Source organism: Lobosporangium transversale (genome assembly GCF_002105155.1).
Source record: "Lobosporangium transversale strain NRRL 3116 chromosome Unknown BCR41scaffold_6, whole genome shotgun sequence".
NCBI classification, from domain to species: domain Eukaryota; kingdom Fungi; phylum Mortierellomycota; class Mortierellomycetes; order Mortierellales; family Mortierellaceae; genus Lobosporangium; species Lobosporangium transversale.
The window spans coordinates 596,138-620,425 of NW_019028984.1; the positions used below are offsets into that span (position 1 = coordinate 596,138).

The 24,288-nt window shown below is 41.9% G+C and overlaps 9 protein-coding genes across 9 annotated transcripts; 7 read left to right on the forward strand and 2 right to left on the reverse strand.

Moving 5' to 3' along the window:
• Positions 1-114: 114 nt before the first annotated feature.
• BCR41DRAFT_300971 (hypothetical protein) lies at positions 115-525 on the forward strand (the record flags this gene model as incomplete). The annotated part of the gene is made up of 1 exon (XM_022020604.1): positions 115-525. The coding sequence occupies one exon, from the start codon at positions 115-117 to the stop codon at positions 523-525; it is 411 nt and encodes a 136-aa protein (XP_021884471.1).
• BCR41DRAFT_318774 (hypothetical protein) lies at positions 166-1,111 on the forward strand. Its single transcript, XM_022021324.1, has one exon. It carries the CDS (start codon positions 567-569, stop codon positions 792-794), a length of 228 nt encoding a protein of 75 aa, XP_021884472.1. The 5' UTR covers positions 166-566; the 3' UTR covers positions 795-1,111.
• A 1,422-nt stretch (positions 1,112-2,533) lies between these two features.
• BCR41DRAFT_347797 (hypothetical protein) lies at positions 2,534-4,511 on the forward strand. The gene has a single exon (XM_022023162.1). The coding sequence runs from the start codon at positions 2,621-2,623 to the stop codon at positions 4,337-4,339; it is 1,719 nt and encodes a 572-aa protein (XP_021884473.1). The 5' UTR covers positions 2,534-2,620; the 3' UTR covers positions 4,340-4,511.
• Positions 4,512-7,759: 3,248 nt separating this feature from the next.
• BCR41DRAFT_347799 (hypothetical protein) lies at positions 7,760-8,364 on the forward strand. Its single transcript, XM_022023163.1, has one exon. It carries the CDS (start codon positions 7,794-7,796, stop codon positions 8,181-8,183), a length of 390 nt encoding a protein of 129 aa, XP_021884474.1. The 5' UTR covers positions 7,760-7,793; the 3' UTR covers positions 8,184-8,364.
• A 5,902-nt stretch (positions 8,365-14,266) lies between these two features.
• Positions 14,267-14,874, forward strand: BCR41DRAFT_347801 (hypothetical protein). The gene has a single exon (XM_022023164.1). The coding sequence runs from the start codon at positions 14,318-14,320 to the stop codon at positions 14,855-14,857; it is 540 nt and encodes a 179-aa protein (XP_021884475.1). The 5' UTR covers positions 14,267-14,317; the 3' UTR covers positions 14,858-14,874.
• A 690-nt stretch (positions 14,875-15,564) lies between these two features.
• BCR41DRAFT_347803 (hypothetical protein) lies at positions 15,565-16,172 on the reverse strand. Its single transcript, XM_022023165.1, has one exon. The coding sequence runs from the start codon at positions 16,119-16,121 to the stop codon at positions 15,582-15,584; it is 540 nt and encodes a 179-aa protein (XP_021884476.1). The 5' UTR covers positions 16,122-16,172; the 3' UTR covers positions 15,565-15,581.
• A 612-nt stretch (positions 16,173-16,784) lies between these two features.
• Positions 16,785-18,544, reverse strand: BCR41DRAFT_347806 (BAR adaptor protein Hob3). The gene is made up of 5 exons (XM_022023166.1): positions 18,302-18,544; positions 17,994-18,107; positions 17,798-17,859; positions 17,442-17,566; positions 16,785-17,328 (listed from the first exon to the last, which is right to left on the reverse strand). The coding sequence occupies exons 1-5, from the start codon at positions 18,307-18,309 to the stop codon at positions 16,867-16,869; spliced, it is 771 nt and encodes a 256-aa protein (XP_021884477.1). The 5' UTR covers positions 18,310-18,544; the 3' UTR covers positions 16,785-16,866.
• A 1,216-nt stretch (positions 18,545-19,760) lies between these two features.
• On the forward strand, positions 19,761-22,175 carry BCR41DRAFT_347809 (hypothetical protein). Its single transcript, XM_022023167.1, has 11 exons — positions 19,761-19,795; positions 19,935-20,033; positions 20,439-20,612; positions 20,713-20,761; positions 20,921-20,958; positions 21,092-21,130; positions 21,248-21,324; positions 21,418-21,457; positions 21,584-21,687; positions 21,794-21,907; positions 22,039-22,175. Exons 2-11 carry the CDS (start codon positions 19,997-19,999, stop codon positions 22,159-22,161), a joined length of 795 nt encoding a protein of 264 aa, XP_021884478.1. The 5' UTR covers positions 19,761-19,795; positions 19,935-19,996; the 3' UTR covers positions 22,162-22,175.
• Positions 22,176-22,640: 465 nt separating this feature from the next.
• Positions 22,641-23,850, forward strand: BCR41DRAFT_318784 (hypothetical protein). The gene is made up of 3 exons (XM_022021325.1): positions 22,641-22,945; positions 23,368-23,532; positions 23,608-23,850. The coding sequence occupies exons 1-3, from the start codon at positions 22,808-22,810 to the stop codon at positions 23,716-23,718; spliced, it is 414 nt and encodes a 137-aa protein (XP_021884479.1). The 5' UTR covers positions 22,641-22,807; the 3' UTR covers positions 23,719-23,850.
• The last annotated feature ends 438 nt before the right edge of the window (positions 23,851-24,288 follow it).

Sequence of the window (24,288 nt, forward strand, 5' to 3'; positions counted from 1 at the left end):
ACTCTTTCTTTTCTTTCATATTCATCTCCATCCCTTCCATCTCTATTACACATTATACCCTCATTCGTCATTTACCCTTGTCTTTAACAACACTCAATACCTCACAAGAAAAAAATGGCTCCTCCTAAGACCGCTGAGAAAGCACCTGCTACCGCTGGCAAGGCTCCTGCAAAGTCCACTAGCAGTGCAGAGAAGAAGGACCGCAAGCCCAAGAACGAGGGTGGCAAGGGCCGCAAGAAGACCCGCTCTGAGACTTACTCCTCCTATATTTACAAGGTCTTGAAGCAGGTTCATCCCGATACCGGTATTTCGAACAAGGCCATGTCCATTTTGAACTCGTTTGTGAATGATATCTTTGAGCGTATTGCTGGAGAGGCCTCCAAGCTTGCTGCTTACAATAAGCGCTCAACTATCTCCTCCCGCGAGATTCAGACTGCTGTCCGTTTGATCCTCCCCGGTGAACTTGCAAAGCATGCTGTTTCTGAGGGTACCAAAGCTGTTACAAAATACACCTCCTCCAAGTAAAATAGGCCAAGGTGTATTTTTTCTCGGGACAGGAAGCAAGGATGACGTTTGCAACAAGGCGTACGGAAACGCGAAAAAAAAATAAAAAAAAATGGACTCGGGACCCAGACCTTCCAACCTACTTCAACCTCCTTTGCGACTCTTTTTTATATTATTTTTGTTTTTTATTTTTATTTTTTTTTCTCAACTACCATGACGCGTCTATGATTGACATTTTTGATTTCAATTCAAATCCAATTCATCTGCTTGATCCAAGTATCCGATGGTGACGTGTCAAGTCTTTGTTTATTTTTTTTTTATTTTTTTCATTTTCCAACCTTGAGTCTCAACCAATCGACCTTGACCTTTTCCGATTTCTTCCATGGTGTTCCATGAATCCGACCTTGTACATCATCCAAATTTGGCTTCCATGCAATGTAATAAATCAACACTTGAAATTTGATTCTTGATCATGTTCATTTGTTTCTTAATTTGGAACGCGTCTTGACCTATTATTAAACCGATTTGCCACCAATATCTAGAATATAAATGTTAAAGACTGGGTGTTTACAATCAGATCGCGTGAATAGTGAATAACAATTTTGCCACGTGTGCTACTTTTTTTTTTTTCCAACGTGGACGCGGATAATATCTTTGATCGCGTATCGCGTATTTATACGTACAACTTAGAAGACTATGGCGCCAAATGGTTTCCAAATGCGACAATAATTCAATTATTTAGCTCCATCATATCAAGTCAGGAATGTCTTGCGAAATATTAACTTTGCTAAATACATTAATGTTTACATGTTTACAGGACCATTTCTTTCTTTATTTTATTTTTGACTCACTTAATAAACATCGGCTGGCAAGAAAATAAATAGATATGAAAGCAATAGACGTACCTTGTTTTGTCTTTTGGAGATGGTACTAGATTTCAAATTTAATAAATGTTCTGAATGATCATTGTTTCCTCCTCTACTTTGCTGTACAAGAGCTACAAGTGAATATTATGGAGCCACTAGAGTGGAAAGGTAGTGTTTGATGCATTTATTCAGCTATAGTTTCTCTTTGCCACGATAATACGGTTTCCATGAAGAGCGACCTGCAAAACAATTATCTGTCAACGTTTTTGGCATGCTCAACCGTCAGCAAGGGTCTTGGTGCGTGAAAAGCAATGATCAAAAGAATCCATTACCCTTGGAATGGATTCTTCACCATGCAACGTGTTGTCAGATACGCAAAAAAAGCTCCACATGGCCTGACAACGACCCCTGCTCCGGAAACTCGAGCCAGAACTTGCAGTTGAGACTCTGTGCTCGTGGCGGCGCCTTTCCATACATATTTTCCACTATGGACACTTGGAACATCGACGGCACTTACATCCATGCCAACACTGGTGTCAGTGCCAGCGCTATTCGCAATATTTTATGCAGCATGTACACGATGCACATGCGCTTTGCATGAGGATAGTTCAAGTGCCTCAGATTAGTGCGGCTGACGGGACACTTTTTTGATGCATAACTCTTCGCTTCAACTACAATTTATCTAAGGGGGGCACGATCGCAGCCAATGACAACTAATGTTGGGTCAAGTTGTACAGATATTGACTGAAAGGATAGTAGTTTGTAGTTAGTCGACCCTAAGGTGAGGCTGCTTTACTGCGAGGCCTGGGTTCAGTTTTTAACTACTCGATTCACAGCCTGGAGCCGGTGAAGACCTTTTTTTTTTTTTTTTTTGAGGATTGAGGCCATCAACGAGAGGCCGATGTAGGGATGAAGGGAGCGTAGTTTCATGGTGAGGTTTCGAAACAGAACATGTGCAGATCTATTACTAAAACGCTGATAACTCCTCCTGTACGAAACAAAAGGGAACCACAGCAAAGAGTTTATTCGATAAATGCTTGCTTGCCTTGATGTGCTCGGGCTCTGTTTATTGCAAAGCATCATTATTATGCCAAGGTTGGTGATTATCACAACCAAGGATCACATTTTCGACGCTTAAATTTTTTTTTTCTCATGCTTTCCTTCCGACTTTCTCTTCCCCATTACCTTTTTTTCCACACATACATACATCGACTCATTCCCCATTCTTAGCAATACAGTAACCGCTAGCTATGACTACTACAACTGTTAGGAGGTCCTCACGGCTTGTCCAAAAAGCTACTACAATACTTGGGAGGGCTACTGCCCAGAGTCCCACTACAGCGGCTTCCAAGACTTTAGTTTCCACTCCTACCTCTTTTACCCAAATGAAGACGGATAATACTGTCATTAAAAAACGGACAAGGCGTTCTAATATCAAAACCACATCCACGTCCGCCACAGATATAAACCAAGGAAACGCTGATTCAGCTCCAAAGTATAGTCTTGAGAAGAACGCAAAAAAACCGTCACAACGCATAAAACGCCAAAAGAAGAATAGTTCAGAAAAAGCGTTGAAACATGTTGAAAAAGTCAACGAGCAAGTACAGGAGACAGCCAAACGATCAACAAAGCAAAAATCCGGAGCAGAGAGGGAAACAAAGGCAACGCAGGCGGTAAAGGCAACAAAGGTAACTAAGATTAAAGCAAAGAATTACAAAGATGTGATCACAACTGTGCAAAACAGGAAACGAAAGGCAGAATCCATTGAGGAAAATTCTACAGTAGAGTCTTCGCATGAAGGGCAGGAGCAAGGACAAGTTGTCAAACGTAAACGAGTACGGAAGCCAAACAAAGCTAAAGCGATGACTAACGAAGGAGGGCTGGAAGGAATTGCTGAAGAATCCTCGTTATCGTTATTGCAGGGACAGGCCGCTGCTCCACTCCCCATCAATCGAACAGATCCATGTGTGGTCCTTCCGGTTGAAATTTGGCACCAAATTCTGTCACTTATACCTCTTTCGCAGGTCGCCAAGATCTCTGTTGTATCCACTGCCTGGCTTGATGGCTCACGTTCATATCCCTGCTGGAAATCCATCTGTGAAAATAACAATCTGGGACGACCCAAGATTAAATTTCGTTCTCATATGGCAATCGTGTGCTCACGCTCATTTTGGGTTTGTGACTCCTGCCATTCATACACCACAGGTCGCTATAACGCATCTGACATCCCATTACCTGTGGCTAGGAAGGATGATGATGAAATGATTTGGAATTTATGCCACCGCTGTCGACTAATGTACTATAATCGATTTCCAGAGCCACTTCGTGAAGTTGAGGATCTCTATGATTGGCAAGAAAACAAAATTACAAAAACGAAGGCTTGTGAAACATATCATCTGTCGGAAAACGATCTAGCAGGCCTCTATTATGAAGAACGGGAAAATCCTCATTACAGGTACGCTTGGCCGATGAGGCTATATAATCGATATACGATCCAAAAACGAGCTCTCAAGGTTCATGCAGGATGGGTGGGAATAGATGCATTTAAAGCCTCGATCGCAAAGAAGCGCTCTGCAGCTTTCAAGGTTAGACAAGCGGAATTCAAAGTGCGCACATCCCCAAAGCGCAGTGGAGCCACCCAAACCCCAACTCAGGAGCAGACACAGAATAGCCCCGAGGCCCCTGGACAGGAACAATGGCATGAAGAACAACCCATGTCCATACTCAGTTCGCACAATCAACAGCAAACGCCTGCAGCAGTTGAATCTAATAAAAACACTAATCTCAGCCCTACTTCAGATGATAATGGAGCAGTGATTAACATTCAGAAGATCATTGGTGATCTAACCGCTCAAGGAGCAGCCATCAACGGGAAGGAAAATGGGCTTATCCTCCTAGAGATCCAGGCCAAAACACAAGCGGCGCTACAGGTGCTGTGTTCCGAGACTCCTATATTCTCTGGCGTTTGAATTCTGTGTGGCTGTACTTTACTGGACACCATGCACAACTTCACATCACCTCTACACACGAGCACGCACGTCCACTAGCACCCGCATTCATTCTGACATGAGCCAACAAAGCATTAGCAATGTAGCATGCATATTGCCATAATAATATTAAAATAAAAGTGGAAACAAAAAGCCTCATATTCCACAGATTTAAAGGTTTGATTCTAGTTTGTTCTAGCAGAAAACAATCCGTCAGCGACCTTTCATCACTTGTTCAATGGGCAAAGGTATGCTTTGTCTTTTCCACTCATCCCTTTCAACAGCAAAATACCTTCAGCTGTGCTGTCTTATGTCCTTCGACTCCTCCATAAACATTTATTTGGATGTTTCCCATCTTTGTTAAAGAGGGCTGTAGAGAAGCGAATACGGTGGTTGCGTGTATACGCTGGTATTGATTACCAAGTATGTGAAATGAGTGAAACCATTAAGGTGTAGTCAATATCACCGACTTTTTGAAGCAGGCCAGCCTGAGAGCATAGTTAAAAATACTAACCAATTCTTCATTATCCATACCCGAGGCCCAGGAACTACTTGCCGCTATCAACCTTTTAAAGTCTTACTAAATACAAACTTTGCCTCGTATACACGATAACCTCCAGAAATCGAGAGGTGATTTTTTTTTTAAACTTATAATAGCCAAATAAATACCGCATGTTACTTGCGTTGACGCATTGTGCTGGTGATTGCATCATTATAGCTTCTGTATAGCTGCTACAAACAAAAGGAGGCCCCACAAAACACTAGTCACTTGGGATAACTAATAATCCGGAACCCCGTTGGGGATGAGACCCAATTGAATGGATACGGTGTGAGGAAGTGAAACCTCGGAAAAAAATTTATTCCTTGCTAATGATTAGTGATGCGTACTTTTCATTTTTCAGAACCAACCCCAAAACCCAACACCTTCCTTCTCTTAACCAAGCATATGCACATAATCATAAACTGCAATTGTCATAATAGTACTTTGTATACATAACCCCACATTCATTTAGTCCTTAATTTGATCTAATCTCCAGTTATCACCGCATCAACTGGACAATAATTCGATAATCAAGACTTGCCAAAATATTAAGCAAGCAAACATGAGCAACAGTATCGGCAACAGCGGCGACAAGGACAAAAAGGAAGAGAGGGCTACCGACGCCAAGCTCCAATCTCAAGGCTTTCATGACGACTTCGACATGCAGCGAGAATCTGATATTGGCGGTCGTCATCCCCACTCGATACCAATGAATGCTCCTGCCGTTAACCGATCGAGAGACTCAGAACATAAGATCACGAGTAGAGAGGGAGGTGGTTACGCCCGTCAAACGATACGACGTCCCATCAAGATTGAAACAATGGCCGTAGATAAAAAAGAATCCACTTCGCCTTGGGGTATGATAAACTCGATTCCAAGCCTTGTATTCTCAGCATATTTCATCTGTAACATTTGTATCGTTTGTACTCTTTTTTCGCATTCGCCTAATATCTTCCTCTATTTATCTCGCAACCAAAGCTGGTACCCAAGAGACCTTAGCTGGTCACAAAATTAAGGAGCTAGTGGATCAGCTGAAGCAGAGCCCAAAGGATCATACCAGTGTCGATAGAACTAATAAACCCATGTCAGCCACCTTGAGCGGTGGACCTAACTTGTCCTCGGATGAGCTTGGATTTATTGGTAGAGGAGGCGATGAGCTCAAGAAGGTCCCCGAGGGGGACAAACAGCAGGGTCCTAGTGATAAATACTCTGAATATAATGAGGGGGATTTCACTGTGGGGCTAGCTTCTGCCCTCCGCAGCGCCAATAAGGAACAGAGGTAACTATTGTTTGAGGTATCGAAGTAATTAATCTACAATATTTCATATCCGTTTGGAATGGCATTAACCTGAAATTTGTGCTCTTCAACTTTTTTTTTTTTTTTTTTTTTTTTACTTCTTAAAAAAACAGAGAAATGAGACGCGATGCTCCATCTGAGAAGGGAGATGACGCTGACAAGAAAAACGATAACACCCAGACCAAGGTGCTCGCCGAGGCGAAAACATCCGGCAATGACAACAAAACTGATACTGTCCCTACCATAAAGTAAACGTCATATTCACGCAGTCATCTTAGCGTGCTATACTAAGTTGTGTAAAGATCTAGTATTTGTTTCATGTATCTAATCCTGATCTACTTGCTTCTCATTTACTAGGCCATCTGTTACTGCCTCTATTGCTGCCTCCCTTGCTAACTCCACACTTTCATCCACTAATGTCGCGTCTAACGACCCACATTCAAGCCTAGTTCGCTCTGGAACGGAATCACTCCCCCAATTACCGTTTGCACAGCACCAAGGAGTCATTCCCCCTCTTCGGCCGGTGCGGCGGACTAACCGCGACGGCTCATTTGAGCACGGTCTACACAGCCATGTGCAAGGCAAGGACGCCTCTCCAGGGGAAACTAATGTTCAGAAAAACACTACTAGTAAGCTTTCTCTCGAAAATCCTTTTCTTACAGCAGACTCGGATAATCGGCACCCAGAGCCTATGTCCTTAGGAAGAGCAGTGCAATCTGTGCTCTCCAATGAAACCTCACCAAGCCACGAACATAAAAACAGTGAACACTCAGCAGCCCATCCACTCCGCCATAAAGACAATGAGTCCCATACGTCCAAGATGGAGCTGGGCTCTCTATTCAAGGAGGATGAGCAAGAGCCAAGCCGCCTTGATGGCAATGGAGTTGACAGTAAAGAGCCCCTTAGCACTAGTGTTTCGGGCAAGGGAGCCTATGTTACTGAAGCCCCTGCTGGTAACCTTTTTAATATCCTGTCTTCTAGCTCCTTCGAAACAAAGAAGGGACCATCCACGAGCCATCTCGAATCATCTATCCTACATAATGCATTTTTCACAAAGCCAGAGTTTGATTCTAAGTCAGCTTCATCCACTCGTTCCAAGTTTACTGCAATCTACCATGTATCGTCTGTGACAGAATATACTTCGAAGCCATGCTCTCCTGACTCGTATGAAGATTCAAAGAAAGAACTAAAAGAAAATGAAGGCAAGCCGGCGGCCGGAGGCAGCAGCCAGAAGCCTTCGACTCTTGACAACAATGAAAGCATGCAAAAATATAATTGGACCACTTTTGGTTCAGCATCAGTATCTCGGCACAGTCCTAGTTCGTACGGGAACTTAAACAAAGAAGTAAAAGAAAAAGAACCTGAGCAGATGGCAAGAGCCACAGGGCTGCAGTTACCAACCGTCCACAACAAGCATCAAACCCCAACGTCACATCGTGCGCCTCATAAAGCCTTAGATAAGGCTTATGAAGAACTCACTCACCAAGCTTCGATCAAGCCCTCTCAGGGGCATTCAAGTGACGCGTCAGGAAGCTTGAATGAGGCATCGTACCCTTCATTTGCAAGGCACTCCGCTGCATCGATCCAAAACCCACCGTATGACGACGTTACACCTGCAATTCGGTCTACGTCCCAGCCATCCATTGCTCCGACGTGTAGTATTACCTCCATTACTGCCCAAGAATACCTTGATGACTCAACCCCAAATACTCATAACGCACCTTCTTCCGAGCACACCAATAAGGTTAGCAAACGCGAACTGGGACCTACCAAGGAGCGTGAATCAGAGACTGCCAAGGAACGCGAATCGGAGGCTGCCAAAGAGCAAGAACTGGTGGCTGACAAGGAACGTGAATCGGAGACTGCCAAGGAGCGCGGGGTGGATAAGCATCAGGGCATCTTGGACAGCACTAGCACTAAATCACTCGAGCGCAAGGAGGATTTGGGTTCATCCCCTGTTTTGCATTCGAACAAGATTTCTGATGTAGCTCATGACCAATCCATCAGCTCTTCAAACGAAAAGAGCCATTCAACCTTTGGATATGGTCGCCGCCTCATCTCAGACTCAATGCACATACCAATCACCTTAAGTACGCGTAAATCTAACTCCGAGGCTCAATCTTTCAGTACTGAGAATAATAGCGACGTCCTATCGGGATCTATAAGTACTGCTGCTGGGCCATGTGGCCCAAAGGATACGCCATCAAAAGCTGTCATGAGTAAAGCTCCCAAAATTGATCTGCGGCTCTCCTCTGAAGAACAGGCTAGTTATCCTCGTGATGATAGCCACTTGTCGCACGAAAATCCCCCGCGCCCAAAGCATATCACGGATATCATTGAGATCCCATACCAGGAGGAGCCAGATAAAGCTCCACTCCATATTGAATCTAATACTACGCCAGCAGCCCAAACTACCGAAACTAACGATGCATCAATTGCTTCTACGACCCGTGAACCGAAAGAGGATCTTCCAATGTTGCAGTACACGGCACGAAATCTCCATACAAATAACCATATGCCTCAAGACCACCATACAGCCGAGCACAACAAAGTTCGGCCGATGCCTTTGGAAGCTACACCCTCAACAACCCAGTCTGCGAGGGAGGGTCATTCAAAAGCTGTGGGGCTAAGGAAGCCAAGGCCCTACTCGTCTCCATCTATCTCTTTAGAGGAGCAGACTAACTACCCTCGCAGTGATATTCCAACTGGGCCGGCAAGAGAACTTAAACCATCTACCTATAGTTATAGTTCGGCTATACCGATCAAGGAAATTCAGCTTGATGAAGCGCACATGCACCCGCATCATGATTTACATCCAAACCTCTTCCGGTCGCCTACCACAACTACTAATCAACGCCCAGATGACACCGAACATTTATTGGGAGGCATAAGTTCCCCAGATATCCACATTATTGGAAGCTATCCTACCACTACGCGTTTTAAGGCCCCTATGCCAGATAAGGAGGCTATGCACCGTATGCCCGCTGCTCCTTCTGTATCGCCTCCTGCTTCAGCCTCAGCTCCAGCCCCATCTTCAGCGCCTACCCATGCAGCTCTCGATATTCAGCACCAAGCTGTTCCTACCACTCAAATGCGATCGAACTATGATCACCGCAAACAGGACGAATCTTTGTATTCCACACCGACGTCTCCCAATAGCATGAATCTAGACACAGCCGATAATATTGGACCATTCAAGCCTAAGGGGACGTCCAGATCCGAGGAAAGCAAGGATGGGTCCCTGCCTCTGATGCATAGAGCGGCGGTTCACTTGCTAGCCGCGCCCGAGCTCAAACGCCACCACGATGGTAGGAGAATCAATTGAATGGGTAAATGTCCATAATATATTCCAGATGATTTAGTTCACTAACTTTTCGTCATTACACGACATCTGTATGCTAGCGACCAAACCTACTGTTGCTGATAGCGCAACAGCTTCAAGTACCCACAACCAGCCTATACCGCCTGTATCCGTAATTCAAAGTAAATATCTTAGACAACCGAGTTCTAGTTTTGTTCCCAGTGAACATCGTCATGAGCTGAGCACTTGTTCCTCACCAGACAATCCAGACGGCTCAGAAGAACAGTATTTCTCACTAGATGAAACTGAGCCACCTAATTCAAATCAAGGCTCTGGTATGAGCGGTATAAATAATAACAATAAGGATACCGATCTCAGTTTTAAGGCAATTACATCAACCCTTACCCCGTCTATCGAAGCCTACAAAAAGGACACTGTAACTACTGGCTCTCCTGTTCCCACAACTAGTACCACTGGAGCGACTGTTAGGACTCCTGCGTCTCAGCCTCATGAGGATCATGCTTACAAGCTCAAGCCTTCTAAGGAGGCTACTGCAAACGCCACTGCTCCCAAGGCCCAAGTTACCAGCGATTCATCTGTACCGCAGCCGCTGATCAAGGAAAGGGAAATATTGGCTTCCCGTCAGGATGATCCTCTCAAGAGAGCTGAGAGGGGTCCCATGTCGGTTGTGCCACCGGCTGGGGCTCCAGCCTATGGTCATCATCACGCTACGGCGCATTCGCATAATGAAAAGAATGACTCACGTCCTATTCATAGCGCTGCAGCCCCTGCTGAGGCATCACCTGTTGCGAGAGCTGCTCTCCCTTCAGCCATCATCCAGAAACATGCCGGTTTACATGACCATGAAGAGGGGCGACAAATATTGCACGATTGGCCCAAGTCGCGTGAGCAACGTGATCAGCAGCATCAGTACCGGCACCAGCGGCCAATATCACTAATCGAGCAACAAAATGAAATCAAGACTGTTACACCTACAGTCACCCCTGCGACCGCAAAGTCAAGCTCCGAGCTGCATGAGCACAGTGACCAGCAACAGCAAGGGCAACAAGGGCAACAGGGAAAGGGCCAGCATCTGAAGCCCTCAGAGAGACACGCTGATACAGACAGTTTAAAGGCTACTGTCCCTCCCGCTGTGGTCATTCCTACTACAACCTCAAAGTCGGACCGGGCAGAGTCACACAAATACCAGGAGCAAATAGGTTCAGTGAAGGAAAATGATGATATTACATCAGCTAAGCCTGTATCGACCCAGCCCAAAATCGACCCAACTTTACTGGCCACACCAACAACCAAGCCGATGGTAGTAGGAATGCAGGAGGTGAAGATGCCTAGTCGCCCGCCCGCGCCGAAGCCATCATCTGCTCAAACACATGGTGCTTTGTACAATAGTAGCGAGATAACGCCTACGCCGCAGATACATGAGAAGACAAATTTTGCTAAACACGCTCCTGTATCTGCATCTATGGATACAGCAGCATCGCATAATCATGTTGATTCTATGAAAGTCCCAGTAGCTCAGCTCCCTAAAAAAGAGCAGGATATCAAGATTTCTCCCATCTCGACCCTAGCTTCCGACAACAAGGATAAGTATAAGGGTGAAGACATGAATAATAGTAATACTAAGGGTGACCTGACGGCAGAGAAGTTCAAACCCGTTCCTCAACCCGTGATTCCTCCTCAACGAGAGTTAGCTGTTAGCAACTCCGTCCAAGCACCAATTACTACAACAGAGTCACCCTCTTCACCCATCCCTGCGCCCCGTCCCGCCACAATGGTTTCTGTTGCTGCTGTGCCTGCTGCGGCTTTAACGCCCGACAGGCACGGCACTGAGCTTAGCCGCGATGTCAACAAGTTGAAGACTAATGAACGACAATACCAGCAAGGCCAAGAACACGGTAATGTGAACGCCCAGGTACCGGTTAATACGGCTATGTCAACGCCCTCGCCTATCCCCGTCCCCCACCCTACTACAATGGCTTCTGTTGCTGCTGTACCTGGCGCGGCCTTAACGCCTGGTAGACACGATAATGCACTTACTTACGACATCAGCAAATTGAAGGCTACTGAACCTGCTGAGCAAAGTCAACAGCACCGAGAGCATAGCAATGCGAGGGCCCAAACGCCAGTTAGTGGGACCAAATCATCTTCCTCGCCCATCCCTGCGCCCCGTCCTATTGCAATGGCTTCTGTCGCTGATATGCCTGCTGCGACCCTAACATCCGGCAGACACGGTACTGAACGTAACTATGATATCAGCAACTTGAAGACTTCTGAACAACATTATTATCCACAGCATCAAGAACAAAGCAATGTTCAGTTCCAAGTGCCGGTTAGTGGGGCCAAGCCATCTTCCTCACCCATCCCTGCACCCCGTCCTATTGCGATGGCTTCTGTTGCTAGCACGCCTGCTGCGGCCTTAACATCCGGTAGACACGGTACTGAGCGTAGCCATGACATCAACAACTTGAGGACCTCTGAACAACATTATCCACAACCCCAAGGACAAAGCAATTTGCAGCTCCAAGCGCCAGTCAGTACTATGAAACTATCTTCCTCACCCATCCCTGCGCCCCATCCTACTACAATGGCTTCTGTTGCTGCTGCGCCTGTCGCGGCCTTGGCGTCTGGTAGACTGGATAATGAGCCCAGGCGCGATATCAACAAGTTGAGGACTTTTGAACAACAATATCCACAACCTCAAGGACAAAATAATGTGCAAGTACTAAGTACGGAGGTTCCAGCAGGCTACAAAGGAGAGATCCCTACAACACAAGATGGTGAACATGTGATTTGGGTCAAGAAGATCTATACAACAAGGGAGTACTACGATCCTCCTGATGAGTATGAGCCTGAGGAGCTGGATGAATTTGGGTTCCGAAAGGACCGTGACGTGTCATTGTATCTAAATCGTCGTTACCCATAACAAATGAAGACTTTATTAGACTAACGATCTGTTGGTCATTGTAGAAAACATATATATATATATATATATAATAAGCTGGCAATAAAATACTTCATCTTGCTTTTATTGCATCGTTACTCATACGCTATTATTGTTAAAATAAAAATAAAAAATAAAATATGAGGTGCTTATATTTTGATCAGTTCGGTTCTATAGGACTGTGTAAAATGCCTGTAAGCTTTTTTTTTTTTTCTTCTGCTTTCTCTTGACCCTTTACGATTTTAGTCGCCCTGTCAACAAACTAGACCGCATACCAACAACCCTATGGAAAACTTTCGGGTTCGAGAACATCTGCCTTTTTTTTGTAATCTGGACAAGGAATCCCATCTTTTTTTTTTTTTTTTTTTTTTTTTGGCCCTGGTTAATGGTTATGATCAAAGTCCATGCACACAAATGTAGGGGGTTTGATCCTAAAAAAATGATCTGCTAAGCAATGATAATCAAGTTTGTTCATGAGCATTACTAAATTCGCTAGTTCATGCACGCAAAGGCCCACACTCTTTTTTGATTGGTTAGTTTTCTTGTTTTGGATTGGTACATAAATGTACATGTATATAACGCTAACGACTATTTATGGCATCAATTGACGAAAGCATAACAATCTCATCCACCAAACTCCTGACTACAGTACGTTCGTGACATCCCTTATTCACAGCCATCAGCAATGTGTACATGTATAGTCTCAAAGATATAGATCATCTTTTCAGCTCCCACGGTCTGATAATCTGGCAAAAAAAAAAAAAAAAAAAAAAAAAGATTCCTCACACGAATATTGTCTCTATTATATTAGTATCCAAATATCTGAGTCTTCCATAAGCTTGACACCAATGGAAGTGTGATGAGTGCTTCTTTTGGTCAGTAAACATCCATGCTTGCTACTGATCATTCTGATTCTTTTTTTTTTTATTATTATTTTTTTTTCTTTCCTTTTATTATAATTATTTGTTCCCTTGCTCTTGGCTTGATCTCAATCCAAAGCCTGCCTTTGTCATGGATACTAACTCGTTTGTGATTTATCGCTGGCTGTAATGAGAGAGCCCAAAATTCGTTGAGATACTGAATATCCTCTCAATCTTCAACTTGACTAAGTCATTGCTTTTTGCTTCTAACAAGATGGGGAAGGGTCTAATTAGATGATTTCATTCCCTTCACTGTCTGTTGGGAAAATGTACGACTTGATTGGATAACTTTGTCCTAAAAAGCATTTATAGTCTATAACAAATATTGCCAGCACGGGAGGGACATACAATATGAGCCACTCATTTTATCACCCCTCGCTCGTAGCGGATAAATTTCTCCACTGACAATGAGGGGACAATGAGGGACGGACTGTAGTGAATGGTAAATTGACATTTAAACAAAACATCTTTCTTAAAAAAGCCAGACTAGATCTTCTTTTTTTTTTTTGTGTCCCTGTAAATAAAGCAGGACCACTGCCAGATTACGGTAATTCACCTAGTGGAGGGATACACGTAATTTTTTTTTTCCATTCGTTGAAGCAATGTTCAACATTGTATCACGTCACTTGTAATTCCTTTCGAAAAAGGTCAATGCGCTTAGAAGAAAAGAAGGGACTAGTTTTCTAACAATTATGCATCTCTCTGCTGCACTTTACCCTCCGATACCTTACCAAGCACACTCATACTAATCCTATGCTCCTTGTAAAGGAAAAAAAGGAACAAAAATCGCTCAAAGGCGTGTGAACGCGTACGAGAAAAAAAAGGTGCTGGTCGTTGGTATAAATACAGAGAGAGTTGGATCCATCTTTTTCTTTTTGTTCCTTTGATCTCTACACCCTTTTATTCTCCAGCAAATCAACCTGCAAACCACTTCAGACCATGCGCAAGCCATTCATCACCGTCTTTGTTTTTAGTGCCTTGGCTGCTGTCAGCTCCGCGTTCTGCGTCAAGGACCGAGATGATTGCCCCTCTGGAACCCATGGGGTTGAAGATCCAGTGTATTGTGTAGAAAGTGGCTACTCTTACGACCACCAGTTTTTCTGTGCAAGAGATTCGGTCAAGACTGTCGGTATCCGAGGCCGAGTACCACCCCCCAACCTGAGGGGAGCTTGTGTCCGCGAGTGCGATGAGTGCCCTTCTGGAACTCATTGTGAAAATGAACCCGAGATCTGTAGGGATTTGGGTTTCCCTCCTCACTATCACTTGCTTTGCGTCGGTGGCTTCGCTTCCAACCCCATCCCCAAACCTGCACCTGTTGCTAAAACTATGCCCTGTGTCCGCAAGTGCGATGAGTGTCCCTCTGGAACTCATTGTGAAAATGAACCCGAGATCTGTAGGGATATGGGCTTCCCTCCTCACTATCACTTGCTTTGCGTCGGAGGAGATCCCAACTCTTCTGAGAAGAGCTCTTGCCACTGATCAAATTTAGATGGACATGTCCATATTGATTGAGAAATATCTGTATAAATGAAATAAAGAAAGGTCTCAGTGCTTGTAATTTTCAACAATGATCAGCTGAAGCATCATTGGGAATGCCAATTAAAGTAAGAGCAGCATGGATGGTCGTGAACATCGAGTAGCAACAGTAGCCAATTATATCCCTATCATCGTATCTGAGGAGATGGTTATCACTTTTAGACCTAAAAAAATAAAATAAAATAAAATAAAAAAAAGAGAGAGAGGCTATTCAGCTGGAGCTTTTACCAATAAATGTTCATGTCGAATCTCTTTGTCTTTTAGTATGAATACATTTAGCACTAACTGTTGTGTCGCCAAAAATGTTTAACAAAAAATAAATAAATAAATAAAAAAAAAAAAAAAGCGTTAGATTCCTTTGTTTCAATTGACGTCCGACCAAGGTCCAACATGTCGTTAAATAACGCGCCCAATGCCCCTGTTTTTAAAGGAGAAAATGATGATCTGTTCGATGCCAAACATTTATAAACCATATATAGCCCGGCTACTATTACTACATAACGTCCAAGAACATTTATGCTGCTACTGCTTTAACTGACATTGTCAATGGCACTTTTACTGATCATTGGATCACTGTTAATACTTTCTTTTTTTTTTTCTCTTTATGTCTTTATTTCAACTGTACAGATATTTCTCAATCAATATGGACATGTCCATCTAAATTTGATCAGTGGCAAGAGCTCTTCTCAGAAGAGTTGGGATCTCCTCCGACGCAAAGCAAGTGATAGTGAGGAGGGAAGCCCATATCCCTACAGATCTCGGGTTCATTTTCACAATGAGTTCCAGAGGGACACTCATCGCACTTGCGGACACAGGGCATAGTTTTAGCAACAGGTGCAGGTTTGGGGATGGGGTTGGAAGCGAAGCCACCGACGCAAAGCAAGTGATAGTGAGGAGGGAAACCCAAATCCCTACAGATCTCGGGTTCATTTTCACAATGAGTTCCAGAAGGGCACTCATCGCACTCGCGGACACAAGCTCCCCTCAGGTTGGGGGGTGGTACTCGGCCTCGGATACCGACAGTCTTGACCGAATCTCTTGCACAGAAAAACTGGTGGTCGTAAGAGTAGCCACTTTCTACACAATACACTGGATCTTCAACCCCATGGGTTCCAGAGGGGCAATCATCTCGGTCCTTGACGCAGAACGCGGAGCTGACAGCAGCCAAGGCACTAAAAACAAAGACGGTGATGAATGGCTTGCGCATGGTCTGAAGTGGTTTGCAGGTTGATTTGCTGGAGAATAAAAGGGTGTAGAGATCAAAGGAACAAAAAGGAAAAGATGGATCCAACTCTCTCTGTATTTATACCAACGACCAGCACCTTTTTTTTCTCGTACGCGTTCACACGCCTTTGAGCGATTTTTGTTCCTTTTTTTTCCTTTACAAGGAGCATAGGATTAGTATGAGTGTGCTTGGTAAGGTATCGGAGGGTAAAGTGCAGAAAACTAGTCTCTTCTCTTCTTTTTCTTCTTCTTCTTCTGGGCGCATTAGCCTGAAAGGAATGATTATAAATGATGTAACACAAGGTTGGCCAATATTTACGCTGAGGGAACATCAAGGGGCAAAAAAAAAAAAAAAAAAAGATAGACTATACACGTTGATACTCTAACAATGACGTTATACGACGCGACAAAGTGTTGGATATTAGGGCAAGAAAGATAGTCTGATCTTGTTGCATTGGACGTATAATTGGAGCCATTTTTTTGATCCTTGCAACATCCCAGACCATTACTAGAAGGTAAGCTAATCCACAAGATCAAAAACTTTTTGCCTTTAGTTTTGTTGAACAAGTCCTCTTCCCTCTGCCCCTTTTTTTAAGGCTACCCAAAGGCTACTAGGCTTTTTTCGGACACAACTTTGGTTCTCTCTGTCTCTCTCTTTCTCTTGGTTTATTTATTATTATGATTATTTTTATTTTGTTACTATTGTTGTTGTTGCTTTATATTCGGTATTATGCTTTCGTGAGTCCACAGATCGTCAAGTCACGCATTTGTTGCAAGATACCGTCTGCCTGCTGCTCCAGTTCATAATCCTGTGGTTCTGGAGGGAAGTACTGTCGAAGGCTTTCCAATGCATTGAAAGAGTCCTGGGCAAACGATAGCTGTGATTTGACGATCGCTTCAAAGGACGGGTCCAAGTAGGCGACTCTGGAATCAATGACCTTGGGTAGCTCAGTTGTCAATTGAGCATTGATGCTCTCGTACAAATCCCTGGCCGCATTGGCTTCATGTTCCGCGCGTGGTAACTTTGTGCTGTCCTCCGAGGGCTTCTCCACTAGCTTCCGGACCTTGGATCGGGCATTGTCGTAATCAAGTAACTTTTTGTTGCGACGGCGGATCGCTTCGTTGATCTCTGGGAAGTAGGAGTAATATCGGCCAATAGGCTCTAGTACTGTGGAGCGATAAGCATCATCCTATCAAAATAAATATATATAAACATATTCGTGTCCACCAGATCGGAATCCGTTATTTAGTCCAATGTTCATCGAGATGTTCTTAATGAAAGTTTAACTAACATGTCCCTAACCTCTGTTAATTGTTCCATTTTGGTAATAGTCTCCTTGTATTTGATGCCGGATGCCGCCATTGACTGACTATCATCATAGCATTGCTCCAACGTGTTTGCAATCCTGATTTGAGCAGCTGTCATTTCTTTTGGTATCAAACAGAAAAAAAAAGAAAAGAAAAAGTATAAATACGATGCGTTTAATATCCCATGTCTTTTTTTTTTTTTTTTTTTTTTTTTTTTGGCTGTTTTGTTTTGTTTTGTTTTGCTGTCTGTTTGTTAATGAAATGATGGGCTGTGTGTTTCTGTTGTTCCACATGGCAAAGTGCATGAAAGGAATCGGTTTTCATTCTTTTTTTGATGTGGTGTTGTGTTACCTCGAAGAGCTTTAGCATATCCATTTGCTTCCTTATGCAACTTTTCGGCTTTTGCTTCCAGTCTTTGGATCCATATTCAAATTCAAAATAATAATAATAATAATAAAATTCAGTTTTGGTAACACTGCTGCGCCAACAGTAAGAGTTATATATAAAAAAAAAATAAAAATAAAAATAAATAAAAAAAACTACTTACTGCTTGGCTCGTTTTTCTTCTTCCTCAAATTCCTTGTCTTCAGTGCGGTCCATGTTTCCAGTCTTGGAGAGGACTGTAGTAGTGGCCCTGTTGAGGTTCTTTTTAAATCCAGCCCTTTTTTATTGATTGATTGATTGATTGATTGATTAAAAGTAGGATGAAAGAAAATGGCAATTAAACGATTTAATCCTGTGTTGATACAGCCTACACATGTCATATATGCCTGTGTTTCATCAGAGCAGAACAGATAAAGATGGACCCCAAAGTGGAATAATGTGCTGATATGATATAATGTAATGGACTCGTACCAACTCATGATGTCTCTTTTCTTTTTGCGATAATGGTAAGTGATGGGATAGTTGTAGCTGGTAGTTGTGGTAGAATATATCCGGTTGTCTGCGCTTGTGCAAGTATCGAAGATGTCGTTATTTGGTTCCTATGTCTGCGTGGAACAAAGAGATTGGCAGAGTAGCTAGTGGCTAATGGAGTGCAATGGGAATGAATAATGAATGAAGAATTGAAGAAGGAAAAAGGAAAAAAGAAAAAGAGCCGTTACATGTACATGTACATTAAGCATGTATAATATATATATATATATCTATATACATGTATATATAATAATGTGCAATGCATTGGTTAGTGACATCAATAAATCCATAAAAGACATAAAACTGTCTTTGCTGGGTTTTCATTGACCCGAATGGATCACATGACTGAAACGCGTCTGTCTCCAGCCTGGCAATCGCAAGGAACGCGTCTTTGTCTGATCTGCGTCTTTCCTACAAATCTCCATCCATCATCCTTTTCTATCTGTACTCGACTACTTGACTACTCGTCTACTCATCTGCTGTGGCACAATATTTTTTTTTTTTTTTTAAAAAAAAGCCTTTATTTCCGCCACTGCTTATCTGTGATACTCCCATCCTCATTGGAGGTCATTGGGAGTGTGTGGGATAAAAGGAGTGCATGTCAATACTTTTCTTTTTTTTTTTTTTTTTTTTTTTTTTTTTTTCATTTCAATTGCATTCTTTTTGTGTTCTCTCCACAATTCATTCTTACCTCATGCCTCTGACTTCAAGCTCCTGTACTGCCGCCCTCAGGACAGCTGTTCGTCGTGCTGCCATTGTCAGTGCCCCTTCTACTGCCGCCATTTCCTATTCACATGTTTCCAGCTCTGTCTCCAATGGATTCGTAAAGAGGTTTAATACCCTCCAACCTACATGGGCTTTCCATGGACTTCATCACCAACGCTTCATGTCCACTTCTACTCAACGTAAAGAAACCCTTCTAAAAGAAAGCAGATACTCTGATTCTTTGCCTTTTGACGTTGTCAATTGTCTTTTTTGTTTCTGTCCGTTGGACACCTTTCTGACAATTTGTTTTTTTTTTTTTTTTTTTTTTTTCTATTTGATTAAAAAAAGTTCGTGGTAAGACCATGAAGACACCTTACTGGAGATCCTCAGGCGCATCTTCTAAGACATTGATTGCTGCTGGCGCTGCAACGACTTGTATCTTTGGACCCCTTGTCTGGGCCAGATCCTTTGGTTCTTTCAAGAACATTGCTTATTGTGCTGCCGGTTCTCCTTCTACAACCAAGCCAGGTATAATTATTGCAAAACAAGTATAAGAAAGAAAAAAGAAAAAAAAAAAAAAAAAAAAAAAAGTAGATGTAATTCGATACATCCTTTATCTCACAAGAACCTTCTTTTTCTTTTTTTTTTTCTTTTTTTTTTTTTTTTGTTGTTGTTGTTTGTTTGCTTGTTTGTAAGCCAATATCCCATCTACTCCCCCACGTAGTAGTGGTAAGTCATGGTAAAGGTGCTGGAGCAGATAGGCAATATCAATCAAAAGCCAGTTTTGGTTATTAACGATCAAATCGCCATGTCATTTTATTCTTTTTGTTCAAAAAAAAAAAAAAAAAAAAAAAAAAAAAAATTACAGCTAGGATCCTTGGGGAGAAGGACCCGTTGATCAATAGCAAGGAAATCACATTTGGTGCGGCAATGGGTGTATGTTCCGGCTATCTTTTCAAGAAGCTGGGTAAGATGTTTGTCCTGGTTGCTGGTCTTGGTTTCGTTACTTTGCAGCTGTTAGCCAACTCTGGATACATCTCCGTCAACTGGGTACTGATCGAATCAAAATTCAAGGACCAACTTGACCTGGATAAGGATGGCAAGGTGACTGCAAAGGATGCAAAGCATGGTCTTGACTGGATCATTGAGTTCTTGACTAGGAACTTTCAGTTCAGGTCAACATTCGCAGGAGGATTCTACGTGGGTTTCCATTATGGATAAATAACACCAATAAAAAGAAGAAAAAGAGACGCGCGAAATCACAGTGCTCGATAAAAGGTTGTTGTAATTAATACACAATTGCCCAATTGCCCTATTGCTTTAATTCGATGCAAAAAAAAAAAAAAAAAAAAAAAAAAAAATGCCAAACTAGAATACCGGCAATCACGTGCATCCTTAATCCCATCAAGTCATCCTCAGAGACACGCGCTTTCCTTCAGTCGCATGCATCTCACCATGAGCAAGTCAATCAACTCAAACTTCATCACACCCAAAGACATTCCTACTCTACAAGAGTGTTATAAGGAATATCCAAAACCTACTCAAGGTATATCCTCGATGATCAATATCTTTGCATCTTTTAAAAAAGGAGAGGAAAGAAAAAGGGCTTTTTTTTGATTTGACGCTTTACTCTTTCAAATCAATAGAGCCGGACAATGCCCCCGATCTGATAATCAGTCGCCTTTTGTCTCTTTGGTAACCAAGGCTTTCTATAGATTTTTGTTTTATTTTATCTTTTTTAAAAAAAATTGTACCGTTTGATCTGATTGTAAAATATATGATATGGTATGATTTTTTTTTTTTTTTTTTTTTTTTTTTTGGTTTTTTTTGGATATGGGTATGGGTATGATTAAGGCAAGGTGATATGACAACGCTCAAGATCGATGCCATTGGTAAGTTGGACTAAAGATTTGCTTTGATCTTGGTGTCTTGTCTTTATCCTTTATTCTTTTTATTCTATTTTTTTTTTATTTTTTTTATTTTTTTTTCCTTCTTCTAACGCTCAATTGCTGATATCTTCATTAGTGAACGCGGCGAATGAAAGTCTTTTAGGTGGAGGAGGAAGTAAGTTTGTTTGGATCCATTCTTGACTTTTTTTTTTTTTTTTTTTTTCCTTTTCTTTTTCTTACTAATATTTCTCTCATCCAAAAAAAAAAAAAAAAAAAAAAAAAAAAAAAAAAGTCGATGGGGCTATCCATCGAGCTGCTGGAAGAGAGCTCTTGGCCGAGTGTCAAACTCTTGGTGGATGCAAAACAGGAGTAAGTAGTAAGAGAAGAGAAAGACGTGATCTAAACAGACAAACAAACAAAAAGAAAATATTATTAATCCATCTGGATACGCTGGTTTCCTAGAGCGCAAAGATCACAAAGGGTTACAGATTGCCATCGCGTCGTAAGTTTTTCGCTTTATTATTATTATTATTATTATCTGCCGCTTTGCGCTTTTCCTTTCCTTTTCTTTTCTTTTCTTTTCTTTTCTTTCTTACAAATGCTTTGCCTGTACGTTTTTTTTTTATAGATGTAATTCACACAGTTGGGCCTATAGGCGAAAAGCCAGATCTATTGGCAAGCTGCTACAGGAACGTACTAGATGTCGTGCGTGAGAATCAATTAAAGACAGTGGTATGCGATGACTTATACAACCGATTTTTTTCTTCTTCTTCTTCTTCTTCTTCTTCTTTTTCTTCTTCCTCTTATACTAATGTTCAATCCATGGTTATGAGATTAGGCATTTTGCTGCGTGTCGACTGGTGTTTATGGATATGATAATACCAAAGCTGCACATGTTGCACTCCGTACAGTTGGGGATTGGCTTCGAGAGAACTATGACTATACAAAGCAGGTATGAGTGTGTGTGTGTGTTTTTTCTTTTTCTTTTTTCTTTTTTTTTTTTTTTTTTAAAATATATATTTACTCATTGTCTTTATTATGCTCGTCTTCTTTTTCGTCTGTCTACCTCGTTGGAACCACTAGATGGAGCGAGTTATTTTCTGCACATTCCTGGACAAGGACCAGCAGATCTACAAAAAGCTCTTACCAATCTACTTTCCCGAGCCTCAGCCAGATACTACAAACCAAGATCCTGAAGTGAACTGATTCTCTCTCTCTCCTTTTTTTTTTTTTTTTTAAGAAAAAAGTTAAATAAAGGGAAAGCCTTTTTTTATAATCTCACGAATGTATGTCTCGGATAGGATGAACCAAAGTTTTTCATTTTGCTCATCTCTTCCATAGCTGCTGTGCACAGCATGTATGAACCCTTTTTTTTATTATTATTGTGGATTCCTAACCTAATGAATTGACCATGAGATTGCTCTTCTTAATCTCTTAATCTTCTTTGAATACAACAAGTATACTTTATATACATTTATACTATATAATATATAGATATACATCATGGTTTTTTTTTTTTTTTTTTTTTTTTTTCCTCACGATTATTTTTTTTCAGTGGCAATAATAAAAAAAAAGAAAAACTCCACAGATCTCACGTCTTTGATCACAGGACATGTGCCGTAAGATGAAAGTGACGTAAAAAGACTGAAGAATGCCAAGGAATTACTTTTTACACTCTTTTTTTTCTTTCTTTCTTTCTTTCTTTCTTTCTTTCTTTAGTCAACTTCAAACACTCTTTCTTCTTTTTATACATTTTTTAGATTTCTTCAAAACGGCATCGATTACTCGTTCGCAGAACTTCCTCCTTCTTGTCCTTGTCATTCTCTTACTCTCTTCATATTTTAGCTACACCATGGCTTCTATTTCTGCTGAATTCCAGGCCCTTGGCCAGTCACTACAGAACCTCCGCAATATTAAGGGCCATTGGGATGGCGGTGAATCCAATCCAGCTGTCGACAACTTTAACGGCGAGAAGCACCAGACACTTATGGTAATGGTCTTTTTTTTTTTTTTTTTTTTTTTTTAAAAAAAAAAAAAATAAAATAAAAAGTGGCAAATGTGAAGTGTGAGAATGTGAGAATGGAAATGACAGAACTTGCATGGACTTTTATTTTTTATTTTTATATAAAAAAATGCCTATTCGTTCTTCTTTCTCTTTCTCTTTCTCTTTCTCTTTCTCGTTCTTTCTCTTTCTCTTTCTCTTTTTTTCCCTTTTCTCTTCTCTCCTTTGTACCATGCTGGGTGTGCATGACATTGCTGTGTTTCATCAGCTGTGAGGGTGTTGTCATGGGACGTCATCCTGTGGACGTATGAATGATACATCTTTTGTCCTTGTCCTTGTCCCTGTCCTGTGTTTGTTGATCAAAAAACTGTTTTTTTTTTATTATTATTATTATTATTATTTGGTAATAGAAACTGGGCGAATACTTTGGTAAGCCTGGAACACCAGCAGCAGATATTCTGACGACAATGGGTCAGCCTGATGAGATCAGACAATCAATGGACGAGGCATTCCATGCGTCCCTGATGCCTGGTCCCGTTGTCGGAGGCACCGGTGGTCCAACTGCGTCTGCCAATGTCACGGGTGCAGGACTGGGGGATGTGAACACGACAATGATGCCCTCCGGATCAAATGCTGACTCGGATGCACAGGTCATGTATTTCATCTACAAGTGGCGCGGTAACCACGATTATTTGTGGTTCAAGGTCGATGCCACGACCGAAAAAGTCCTTGAGAGCTCATGGTACCATGCATACGAATAAAAAGAGATATGCATACACACACATAATCCACATCCACATCCACATCCACATCCACATCCATATTCACGGCATTGTTCTAACCTATGCTCCATCACTTTTGAAGAAAAAGGGAGGAACATGTACAAATCAAGCAAAAAAAAAAAAAAAAAAAAAAAAAAATACGTCTACTGTTAGTTACCGATTAGTTTTTTGTGTGTAGTTGCCGAACAAAAATCAAAATAAAATTAAAAGCAAAAAATAAAAACAAGAATAAAAATTAAAATGTAAAATAAAAAATAAAAAAAGGTTGATCTGACAAAACAAACAAACAAAGAACGCCATCGTCATGGCACCATAACGGCATGGGATAAGATGATCAATCCCAATGGATGGTGAACAAACAAATGCATAGATTCTGTCTGGCATGGAAAACGAATGCAATAATCCTCCATCGCTTTTTATTTTATTTTTGATTTCCTTCGAAAGGAGAGTCTGGGCAGGAGAAGGATCCTTTTTGGACGTCTTTGGATGAAATTGGATCTCTTTCGAATACATTATGTGCTGTGTGGCATGGGCCATGAGGACAACTTG

Bases quoted from the DNA above. Each gene is read 5' to 3' on its own strand.
- BCR41DRAFT_318774 (XM_022021324.1), top strand. From the start codon at position 567: ATGACGTTTGCAACAAGGCGTACGGAAACGCGAAAAAAAAATAAAAAA.
- BCR41DRAFT_347797 (XM_022023162.1), top strand. From the start codon at position 2,621: ATGACTACTACAACTGTTAGGAGGTCCTCACGGCTTGTCCAAAAAGCT.
- BCR41DRAFT_347799 (XM_022023163.1), top strand. From the start codon at position 7,794: ATGACGACGTTACACCTGCAATTCGGTCTACGTCCCAGCCATCCATTG.
- BCR41DRAFT_347801 (XM_022023164.1), top strand. From the start codon at position 14,318: ATGCGCAAGCCATTCATCACCGTCTTTGTTTTTAGTGCCTTGGCTGCT.
- BCR41DRAFT_347803 (XM_022023165.1), bottom strand. From the start codon at position 16,121: ATGCGCAAGCCATTCATCACCGTCTTTGTTTTTAGTGCCTTGGCTGCT.
- BCR41DRAFT_347806 (XM_022023166.1), bottom strand. The intron at 17,860-17,993 runs GTAAGTAGTTTT...ATGGATCCAAAG, and splicing joins GAAGAAAAACGAGCCAAGCA to ACTGGAAGCAAAAGCCGAAA. The intron at 17,567-17,797 runs GTAACACAACAC...TGATACCAAAAG, and splicing joins ATATGCTAAAGCTCTTCGAG to AAATGACAGCTGCTCAAATC.
- BCR41DRAFT_347809 (XM_022023167.1), top strand. From the start codon at position 19,997: ATGGGTGTATGTTCCGGCTATCTTTTCAAGAAGCTGG. The intron at 20,613-20,712 runs GTATATCCTCGA...TCAAATCAATAG, and splicing joins ATATCCAAAACCTACTCAAG to AGCCGGACAATGCCCCCGAT. The intron at 21,458-21,583 runs GTAAGTTTTTCG...TTTTTTTTATAG, and splicing joins TTACAGATTGCCATCGCGTC to ATGTAATTCACACAGTTGGG.
- BCR41DRAFT_318784 (XM_022021325.1), top strand. From the start codon at position 22,808: ATGGCTTCTATTTCTGCTGAATTCCAGGCCCTTGGCCAGTCACTACAG. The intron at 22,946-23,367 runs GTAATGGTCTTT...ATTTGGTAATAG, and splicing joins AGAAGCACCAGACACTTATG to AAACTGGGCGAATACTTTGG. The intron at 23,533-23,607 runs GTCACGGGTGCA...TCGGATGCACAG, and splicing joins GTCCAACTGCGTCTGCCAAT to GTCATGTATTTCATCTACAA.